General features: G+C 42.6%; 1 protein-coding gene across 11 annotated transcripts in view; it reads left to right on the forward strand.

Annotated features, from left to right (window-relative positions):
• LOC122837300 (moesin-like) overlaps window positions 1–10,844 on the forward strand; it is a 43,558-nt gene extending 32,714 nt beyond the window's left edge. For 7 of the 11 annotated variants that reach the window (XM_044127578.1, XM_044127576.1, XM_044127579.1 and 4 more), the window contains 13 exons: window positions 1,257–1,340; window positions 1,435–1,530; window positions 1,673–1,795; window positions 2,842–2,993; window positions 3,098–3,181; window positions 3,267–3,413; window positions 3,586–3,682; window positions 4,716–4,879; window positions 5,075–5,205; window positions 5,473–5,633; window positions 5,963–6,055; window positions 6,866–7,099; window positions 9,803–10,844. In XM_044127578.1, coding sequence (XP_043983513.1) covers window positions 1,278–1,340; window positions 1,435–1,530; window positions 1,673–1,795; window positions 2,842–2,993; window positions 3,098–3,181; window positions 3,267–3,413; window positions 3,586–3,682; window positions 4,716–4,879; window positions 5,075–5,205; window positions 5,473–5,633; window positions 5,963–6,055; window positions 6,866–7,099; window positions 9,803–9,967 — 1,710 coding nt within the window. In that variant the 5' untranslated portion in view covers window positions 1,257–1,277 and the 3' untranslated portion in view covers window positions 9,968–10,844. Of the gene's footprint in view, window positions 1–1,217; window positions 1,341–1,434; window positions 1,531–1,672; window positions 1,796–2,841; window positions 2,994–3,097; window positions 3,182–3,266; window positions 3,414–3,582; window positions 3,683–4,715; window positions 4,880–5,074; window positions 5,206–5,472; window positions 5,634–5,962; window positions 6,056–6,865; window positions 7,100–9,802 lie in introns of those variants that run through there. The other 4 variants (XM_044127581.1, XM_044127573.1, XM_044127583.1 and 1 more) reach the window with 4 other exon arrangements.
• The last annotated feature ends 97 nt before the right edge of the window (window positions 10,845–10,941 follow it).

The raw sequence follows: 10,941 nt of genomic DNA on the forward strand, positions 1-10,941 counted from the left end.
TAAAGTCCTGGTGCAAAACATCAACGATTAACGCCTCCAACCTACTCAAGTGTGTTTGGTTCATCTTCCTCTTGATTATGTTCTACAAATTTTCAATGTGTTTCAGTTCAGGAGATGGAAATGTTATTCGTCCTTCATGCTGGAGGATCTACCTGTGTGGCAATTAATTTTTCTGCTGGTAAAAACCAATTCTCAGAGTTGGATTGGTTTTGGCACAAGTAAGCAAGCTTCCTTTAGTGCCCACTGATTGCCGCACTAAAGTGTCAATCACACTGACTTTTAGGTATCACTTGGCCTCCGTTAAGACCTTTAGACAGCCTATGTGTTGAGAACAGTTGAAACTTGACTGAGTAAAGATGATCGTACTCCTGTCCAAACTTCACCGTGGCTCTCCTTTGGGCATTTTTTTAAGCTTTACCCCATCAAAGCTGGACGTTATTCAATATTTCCATTGACTGTTGATGTCATCAAATGGTTCCTGAAAGACATTCGAATGAGGTGGCAGTCAATGCAGCCAGTGGCGAATCACCTTCACCCTTTAGCTTTCTTGGCCCCGATAACTCAACCACCACCTTAGAAATTGCAGAGGTGAAAGCAAAGTGATGCTGCCTGTATCCTTCTGTGAATAAAGTCAGAATTACAGCCAATTTTCCTCCCTATAAACTTTTCTTTACCATTGTCTAATGGTTACCGGAGGGCTGTTGTCATTTTATCCAGTAGTTTCTAGTGCTGGAAGATAGCTATGATTTTCATAAGTTCCTAGTTAGTTCAGATGACCACCTAAGTTCTTCCTTACGTAGAATTATGTGTGCTTATGCTGGATGAGTGTCAAACATGTAGAGGTGCTGATTGAAAAGATTAAGGAACTCTGACAGTTTGTCTGAAAGAGTTGTACAACTGCTCGTAGTCTCACTGTTTTGACCAGTCAGCCATAGTTTTGCCTTAAAAGGAGCTCCATATTCTCAATTAAGACTATAATGCACTACTGGCTCAATCTTTTTTGATTGTAGTCCCCACCGACCTTTTGTGATTGGATGCTCCTGACTGAACAGAGGAATGTTAGAGGAACTCTCTTTTTGCTTATTTTCCTGTAAACAAGCCAGCTCTTATAACTTTGTTGCATAGAACAAAGCCATTTTCTCCCAGAATTAGTGCTCCCTGTACTCCCAGTTGTGCATTTCCATGCAATCCAACACTTTTCCCAGTGACTCACGCTTATGAACATTTGGGAGCTTTTCCTCTGTTTTCTCTGGCAGATTAATGTCCGAGTTACAACAATGGATGCGGAGTTGGAGTTTGCCATCCTGCCAAGCACGACTGGCAAACAGCTTTTTGACCAGGTACAACTGGTGTGTTGCAACCAGATAGGAAGTCTGCTAGAAAAAAGAAAACAAAACAAAGAATGACTCTGATCCCATCCACGGATGTGCTTAGGTGGTGAAGACGATCGGACTAAGGGAAACATGGTTCTTCGGCCTTCAGTATCAGGACAGCAAAGGCTTCTCCACCTGGCTCAAGATGAACAAAAGAGTGAGTTGAAAGTCTGAAAGGCTTTGTATCGCCCTCCTTGTGTAGACGTCTGTGTGTTTTTTTTTGTTGTTGTTTTACCCTAATGAGGCTAATTAGTATCTACTTATTCTTAAACTCCACCACTTTGGGGCATCAATCCCAGGTGACGGCTCAAGATGCGAAGAAGAACAACCCCCTGCTGATTAAGTTCAGGGCCAGGTTTTACCCAGAGGAGGTAGCCGAGGAGCTGATCCAGGAGGCAACGCAGCGCCTCTTCTTCCTGCAGGTCGGACCACGCCGTATCTTTGTTTTCTCCCGACAGAAAGGAATTACGTCCTCAAGCTGTCGAGCATCTCGCTTGTCGAAACAGAAGCAGCAGTCGTTCTAAATATTCATGTATAGTAGCCCACGAAGGAAATAAAGAAAGAAAACTAATCCAAACAAGATGTAGGACCTCTCTTAATGACCGGCGAGGCTTTCATGATGACTCACACACAAATTCTAAACCCACATGGGTGTTCAGTATAAGACCAAACAAAAACAAAGCACAGTTTCATGTGGAAGATATGCAGTTTCTTGCTAAAGTAATCATACACCTCACACTTTTTCACATTTTGTCTCACTGCGACTACAGAAACGTCAGCGCATCTTAACATCCGTTTCTTTATGGGATTCTTTTACATAAGGAAAATTCGATACTGTTTTCAAAACGTCGACCAATAAAAATCTAAACACCGTGGCGTCAACCTCCCATCAGTACGTTTGTCAGAACCACGGTGCCCGCAGTGTGATGCTACAAGACAGCCTTTGGACGGAGGTTCACTAAATGTCTCTATTTAGTTCCTTGTATATTCCCTGACGCTACAGAAAATCTGAACCACAGCATGATGCTGCCACCACCTTGTTTTGTCACGGGGATGCTGCGTTCAGACGATTTCCGTTTTTACTTTTCTGCAAAACAATCTTAAGTTTTGCATGTAGGTCAAAAAGCCACATTTTGCTCTCATTACAACTTTTGTATAGGGACGTCAGAGTAAAACAAAATTGGGGGGGGGAGTACACATCACTTTTCAGACTATTTTTTTTTTTTTTTGTAAAACCATTCGAGATCATTGTTCACAATAACGTGGCACTCTGTGTTGATTTCCAAGTGAAATCCCAAAAGAAAACACAGCAAAGTTTGCAGTCGCAGTGAGACAAAACAGGAATAATTAAAATACTTTTGTAAGGCACCGAGTCTACGCGAACACGCGCGTTGTTTTCTCGGGGAGGCAACAAGTGAGTGCATTGTACCTTTGTACCAGGAGCCTTTGTCTCTCCTCCCGCTTTCAGGTGAAGGAGGGCATCCTGAACGACGACATATACTGTCCGCCCGAGACTGCAGTGCTCCTGGCATCGTATGCAGTGCAAGTCAAACACGGAGACTACAGCAAAGATTATCACGTACCGGGATACCTCACCAAAGAGAAGTTGCTGCCACAGAGGTAGAGCATCCCGTTCATATAAGTATAAACCAAAAAGTTCACCTTAATTCCAGTCCCAGTCCCCTGAATTCTAATCGGTGTGTCCTCTTTCTGGATAAAACCAGGGTTTTGGAGCAGCACAAGCTGAATAAGAATCAGTGGGAGGAAAGAATCCAGGTGTGGCATCAAGAGCACAAGGGAATGCTGAGGTAGGGAGATCGCAGTGCGAGGAGAGTTAATGGGCTTTTAGCAAACCTGTGTTTCAGCATGTCATTAAACCGCAAATCACCCCAGGGAGGACGCAATGCTGGAGTATCTGAAGATAGCGCAGGACCTGGAGATGTACGGGGTCAACTACTTCAACATCAAGAACAAGAAAGGGTCCGAGCTGTGGCTGGGAGTGGATGCGCTGGGGCTGAACATTTATGACAAGAAAGACAAGTAGGTTGCAGCTGGCTCCGAAAACCGCCGCAGGTTTACCTCAGTTTGTCAAAACGCAGAGACGCATCGGTTTGACCAAAACATCTCATCTGCTGTGAAACTCTCGTTCCCGTTGAACGACTCGCCAAAAAAAACAAAAAAAAAAAACCCCTGCCTGCTAATGTTTCCGCAGGATGACCCCAAAGATCGGCTTCCCCTGGAGTGAGATAAGAAACATCTCATTCAACGACAAGAAATTTGTCATCAAGCCAATTGACAAGAAAGCCCCGGTAAGTTAAAACAAAAACAAAACAAATAAAAAAAAAAACAGTGCATACGTTTGATTTCAGTAGTATCTTTGGGGAAAAGCGTGTCGTACCCCCTCTTTAAAAAATTAATAAATAAATAAGCACACAAACCCCACTTAAAATAATGCAAAACTTTTCAGATGTGTGATTTTAAAAAATTTTAATAAAAAATAACAAATAAAACGAAAGACTGTGATATAAGAGCCCGGAGAGATAGGTGACATAAGGATATCGAAAAGATTAAAACGCAAAGTCTATAAGAGTGCAGTGAGACCAAGACAGGAGACTGGGCTGGAGGTGTCAGAGTTGAGGAAGGAGAGATTTTCATCGGGACTGACCAGGATGAAGAGGATTAGAAATGAGCAGATCAGAGGAACAGCTAAGGATGGGCAGTTTAGAGAGAGAAAGTTGGAGAAGAGGTGAGGTTGGACATGGACTGAGCAGCGGAATAAGAATTCACCATGACTTGAAATTCCCCCTTAAGCACAATATTTGTATTTCTGATGTTTTGAAACGTCTTCATGTAACGTCTTCAAAAACAAACAAAAAAAAAAAATTACGCTCTTTCTCCACTAACTAGATAGAACTTGCATAACTAAATGGAAAGTTTTATTTTTGTTCCTTTTTCTTTTTTTGCCTTCTGAGGAATGGAGATTCGTCTCTCTTTAACTGTGTCTGTAAACAGGAGGTGTGACAGAACCCATTTGATTCTGGTGAAAATATCAATTTGCAAAAAGCACAAATTACAGACAGTAGAATTTCAACAGCAGCTGCTACTTGATCTCATCTACAGACATGAGCTCTGCCTCGGCAGCCCCATCTTTTGACTCCATGCCCAGATTTCGGGAATCATCCAAGAGATTGGGAGGGAAGTGTGTGTGTGGGGGAATTCTTCAAAAAAAAAAAAAAAATCGTTTTAGATCCGGACCCATCGCTTTATTGGGGGATAGAAAAAAAAATAAAAATATCGGTATGTCATTACGGCTAAAAGCATTTGCTGATTCCTTTGATGCAGGACTTTGTTTTCTATGTACCTCGTCTCCGCATCAACAAACGCATCCTGGCATTGTGCATGGGAAATCATGACCTGTACATGCGCAGACGCAAACCTGACACCATCGAGGTGCAGCAGATGAAGGCCCAGGCCAGGGAGGAGAAGAACAAGAGGCAAATGGAGCGGTAAAGGAAGCTTAAATAACACAACTCTGTGTCATTTGATTTATTTTATTATTATTATTATTTTTATTTTTTTTTACAGTTTACTTTTTGTTCTCTCTACTTTAAAAAAAGCGCAAAAAAAAAAAAAGGCAAAAAGAAAACTGTCAGGAGATGAAGTTTTTCTAATGTGTATTTATGCACAATTCTCCTTGTCAGGGCTCTGCTCGAGAGCGAGAAAAAAAAGCGAGAAAACGCCGAGAAGGAAACGGAGAAGATTGCCCGGGAGACCATGGAGCTGATGGAACGATTGAGACAGATTGAAGAGCAGACAAAGAGAGCTCAAGACGGTCTGACGACTTTCCCACTACAAACCGTTGATACCCTCAGTTCCATAGGGTTGTTTTCTGCTAAAGAGCATTAAAAAAAAAGAGAGAAAAGGAATCCAGATTCACAAGTTTAACACAGGCTTGATTTCTATTATGTTTCTTTTTATTTTTTAGGATTCCTGTAGAATAAACCATGTATAAGCCTCTCTATGTGTATGCGTGCTTGCGTGCGCGCGCGCGGGTATGTGTGTGTGTGTGTGACCTGCACATGTGGGGATGTTGCTTTAGAGTTGGAAGAGCAGACCCGCAGAGCCCTGGAGTTGGAAAAGGAGAGAACAATCGCTCAGGAGGAGGCAGAGCGTCTGGACTACGACCGCAGAGCTGCAGTGGAGGCGAAAGCGGCCCTGCTACACCATTCCGAGACCCAGATCAAGAGCCAGGAAGGCCTGGTATTCACGCACAATGCACATTCTGTTGTCCTTCATCTTTGGTTGAACAGAATAAAAGCCCTGAGGGGGCCAGAGGGGGGCAGCTGATAAACCTGAAATTCATCCAAACCTTTCAAGATTTATAGATCTGGGCCCCAAAGTCAGAACTGAAAGCTTTACGGTTATACAAAATAATTTTTTTTTTAAATTAAATGATTTCAAGCTGGTAAATATGTTGCACGCGCTCGTTCGCGCTCTCCCTCACACTTTGCACGCGCGAGCGGAGCACAATGACCTTAGATCAGAAGCACTCTTAACTCTTTTTCCATTTGTGTGCATGGTTTGTGCAGGCCACTGAGCTGGCTGAGCTTACCACTAAGATCTCCCAGCTGGAAGAAGCCAAGAAGAAAAAGGACGAGGAGGCGCAGCAATGGCAGAAAAGGGTGAGAGAAAATTAGAGAGGGGATAGAGGATGAAAGAGGGATGTGTGGCGGCGGGTCCGTGTCGGGTGAAAGGTGGCTGTGAGGCAGAAAGCAGGTATGTTTTCAGTGTGTCCTGTCAGCGGCAGTCCTGGATGATGGTGTTTGATCTAGGGAGGGATTCAGTTTCGAATGCAGATTTCCTTTAGGGCCCGACTAAGCAAATCGGAGCACAAATATTGCTTTAAGCCCGCATGCAAAAAACTGGTGATTTATTGCTGCGTAAAACTGTCGCAGCTTATTATGAAAATAAGGCGGCTAAGATACAAATCTATCATGACTACACTGCAAAAAAAAAAAAAAAACATAAACTAAATCTTACCAAGTGTTTATTTTTGACAAGATTCTACACTTGAAATAAGACAAAACTAGCAAGCAGCTTTTCAGCATGATATATGAGCTTGTTTTAAAAGAGTAATTCCTTAATATTGACCAAAAAGTGTTAATTACACTGGCAGATTTGACATTTTTCATCAATGTTAAGGAATTCTTGACTTAAAACAAGCTTTGCTATATTTCTTAAAAGTTTATTGTAAGTCAGTTTTGTCTTATTTCAGATGTACTAGAAAGTAGGCCAGACATACTTGATTTTGTGTGTTTGTTTTTTTGGGGGGGGGTTTGCAGTGCAGGAATCCAAAAGGTAACGAACAGAACAAACTAAGTTAAACCTGTGTTGGTGCAATCCTTCTTAAAACCAAGCAACTCCATATTTTTGGAGCAAATCTGCAAAACATCGAAGGGCTCCAACCACAGCGCCTCACCGTGTGTTGACAGGCCTTGATGGTAGAAGCTGATTTGGAGCGAACCAAAGACGAGCTGAAGACTAAACTAATGGGTCTCCAAATCCAGAACTCTGTTCACCCCCACATGCACGAGCACGACGAGACGGACGAGAGCAGCGCCGAGGCGAGCGCCGAGCTGACCGCCCCCGGCATGGTCCGCGACCGCAGCGAGGAGGAGAGGGTGACGGAGGCGCAGAAGAACCAGAGGCTGCAGAAGAACCTGAAGGTGAGAGGGATTTTTTGTTTCTTCCCCAGAGGTTTCCGCCAAAAAACCCCCCAAACAAACACAAAACGTTTCACCGCCCTGGGCGCCTCTCCGTTTGGGTGGGTTGGAGGAGTCGCAGGTACGGTACCGTCTTGTTTTTACGAGCCGAGCAACGTCTCTGTTGCTTATTAGCGCGCCAAGTCAACGGCCGTTGGGTGTTTTTTACGAGGTGCGTTCACCACCACTGACTAATGCGGCGCTGATTCATAGCTTCTGATTCAGCGTTAGTGAACATTTTGCCGGTTTTTTTTTTTTTTTTTTTTAGTTTTAAGTTTGAAAAAAAAAAAACAACCTCAAACTGGCCTAATTGAAGCTGGAAACCTGAACTCTCCTTTAAAGCCCCTCGAGTGCCGTGACGTCGCCCGCGTACGCCGTGGACCCGTCGGGTAGCGCGTAGCGTGCTGCGGGTGGCGGCTACGGGGTTAAAACCCGTTTCAGACTCCACGAAACCTATGCTTGTGTTGGTGAAAAGGAGCAGAAAAATGTTTATTATCATTATTACCGTGTATCATTTTAATGTGTCTGCGCAACATAAAAGCGAAAATTGTCAGTGTTCTTTAAAAAAAAAAAAAAGATTGTCAAATCTCCTGCTTCGACTTGCCTCGTCTCGCTCCTCTGACATCAGCGCGCGAGGAAGAGGTGCTCCTGCTCGCCCAGGGCACTGTTCATGCGAAAAGCACCACTGTTTCCAGGAGTCCTGGTCCAGCTACAGGTTAAACGTTCCCGAGCCGCATGGAGCTTTTAGGAGATTAAACAAATTAATTTTGAAATGCACTTTCTGGGAACTGCGTTTTGCGAATTAGGAAAGCGCTCCTGCTGAAAGGGGAGACAAATGTTGCAGACGGGGGAATGAGCAGTTTTTATTAGCAGATAACATAATCAAGCCAAACAAGGCTGCATTAAGGGGGACAAATCCTACTTCTCTCTAAATACAAAGCTTTAGCTCTATTGGCAAGCTGAGAAATCTGCACAAGTACTTGTTAACACATAGACTTAAACCCTTTATAAAAGTAATGTAAGAACAGTGCACTTCATGACTGTAATAGTACATAAAATCAGAATAAGTTCATCCATCCATCCATCCATCCATTTTCTTACACCCTTCTTCCCTAATGGGGTCGGGAGGGTTCAGAATAAGTTCAAGGGGTTTGAATATTATTTTTTTTTTTCTGGTTCTCTGCTTTTATTGGCTTTTACATGATAGAACAACGCAAAGTTGTGGCAGTTGTTTTTGCAAAGAAAAACATCTTAAAAGTGTGGAGTGTGTCTGCATTCAGCCCCCTTTGCAGGTTTACGTCAAGATAAGCTGCCGGTGAAGGCCTCAGAGGTGAGGGAGTTGTGGAGAAAATTTAATTTGGGTCATAAACGATAATCCCAAGTTTTGAACATCTGACCACAGCTAAAACTTACAAACTGAAAAGTGGAGAAGGCGCGAAGGTCTTCCTGCACTGACGGGGTGAGACACACGATTAAAATCACACGTGAATACGCTTGTTAACGGGATTAGTCAGTAGTAACATCCTGTTGTTGAATTACACGACTCGTACGTTGAAAAAATAATGCGGTTCCACGGTAGTTTTGGAAAAATATCGCTAATTTTGATACAAATGGAAAAAAATAAAAATAAATCACTTCATGCAAGCGCCCAAGCTTTTTATTTATTTTATTAAGACGTGACTCTTTTTGAAATGGACGTGTTTCCATGAGGCAAATTTATTTTTCGTAATTCCAATTTGCGCAATCAAACGCGGCTTGTGTTGACCCAGTCAAAGCCCCAGCCTGAAATCTAATTGAGTGTTTGTGGGAAGACTTGAAAATTGCATTTTATTAGCAAAAAAAATTTATATTTTTCTTTGTTTATTCATACAAAACCCTAATGAAATCCATTAAAGCGGGGTTTTCGATGTCTAAATTTGAAAATTCACGTTCACAAATAAAGGCAGTGCTTGTTGAAAAGCCTGTTACCTGATGAGCATTTTTCTTTTTTAATTTTACTTTATTTGAGCATACATTCATTTAACTAACAGAAGCTGTCCTCTGTGACAAACAGGAGAGATTACGAATCCATTCAAGAGGAGCCAGTGACTGGGCTGCAGAGTTGTTTTACTCTTGCCCTTTCGGCAAGTTCTTTATTTCCTGTTCTGTGTCAACCGGTTTATACTTGGAAAAGCAAATTTGAAATTTTTCTGAAAGTTTGGTTCGTTCTTTCCTGTTTTTACCCCGGGTTTTGACTCTTTGTGTAAATATGGCAGAGTAATTGCTCCTCCAAATTGTGCTTCACCAGAACTAAGTGCACTTTACATAATTAAACATCGTTGCACTCATGGTACATCATGATTGTTATGGTTTTCGATCAAATGCGAGGATCTCGTCCGCCGTCTGAACAACATATGGTGTTTTAGAGCAGGCTGGACGAAAAATAACCTGAATAAATGACGCCAATCGAGAGGTTTTTTTTTTTTTTTTGTATTGTTTTGTTTTGTTTTTTTTTTTTCCTCCTTCTTCTTCTTTTTTTGTCAGATGGAACTGTGGGGGCCGGGGTTTGGCGGGGCGGGGGGAGTGTGGCGGAGAGAGGAGCGAGGTTGCTGAATAGTCTCGCAGAATGAGGCAAAAGAAGAAAGAAAGAAAGAAAAAAAGATTCTATTCTCCTCTTTTCGCTTTCAGTTCCTGAGCACCGAGCTGGCCAGAGCCGTGGACGAGAGCAAGAAGACCCCCAATGACCTGATCCACGCTGAGAACGTGAGGGCAGGCCGTGACAAATACAAGACCCTGCGTCAGATTCGCCAGGGCAACACGAAGCAGCGCATCGACGAGTTCGAGTCCATGTAAGACGGCGAAGGCTCAGAGCTGCGCTTAAACAGCGAGGACGGAGTGGAGATTTTAGATGAGTAGAGGCTGATTATTACCCAGGAAAACGTCTCGATGTAACCGAATGTGACAGAAATATAATTTATCACGCCGTGAGTTCTTTGGCGTCTCCTTTTTTTTCTGTTTTTTTTTTTTTTTTTTTTGGAAAATAACAAACTGCCCCCTGAAAGCACCCAGTAGTTGAAAACTTGTATCTTTCTCACCCTTTGTTCCCCCCCTTACCCCCCCGATGTCCCGGACAGTCTGATTATACACACACACACACACACACACACACCGTCCTTGTGAAACATTTCCCCGCCGTGGACCGATCGGGAAAACATTTTGAGCCGCTTTGCAGGTATTCCATGTTACACTTGTTGTCTGTCTTAGAGAATTAAGAGAAAGTAAAAAAATAAATGCTCCTGGAGCAAAAATCAGTCCTACTCCGTTTTCTGTTCTGTTTCCATATGAATGAGTGAGCGAGCATCACCTTCAATGTGCCTAACGAAGCATATCATCGCCAATTATAACTTTTCCCATTCATGTACACAAAACACCGAGTTCCCACCATCATCTCCTCATCACTGCACTTACACTTTTATTACCCAGTCTTGCAAAAATGAATGTGTTTGGATACAAATCAAAAAATTTGGAGCAGTTCTGTTGGGTCTTTATTCCCTCCCTGCACCCTCTCCTCCCCACCTCTATTGAATGAAAATACAAAGGTACATTATTAGGCTACATTTGTTTTGTTTACCGTTAATAATTGTTTTAAACATGAGTGAACTGTTCACACTTGTAAGCTTGTCGTAATTAGAGAATAAAGGAGTGCACCCTGGGTACATGTCGGTTTATGTTTCATTGTGGTTTAACAATTAAGTGTTTTGTTTGTTTGTTTGTTTGTTTGTTTTAAAAAAAAGAAAACAGTGGCATGAATAGAAATCTGAAAAGTG

Source organism: Gambusia affinis, linkage group LG09 (genome assembly GCF_019740435.1).
Source record: "Gambusia affinis linkage group LG09, SWU_Gaff_1.0, whole genome shotgun sequence".
Lineage (NCBI taxonomy): Eukaryota > Metazoa > Chordata > Actinopteri > Cyprinodontiformes > Poeciliidae > Gambusia > Gambusia affinis.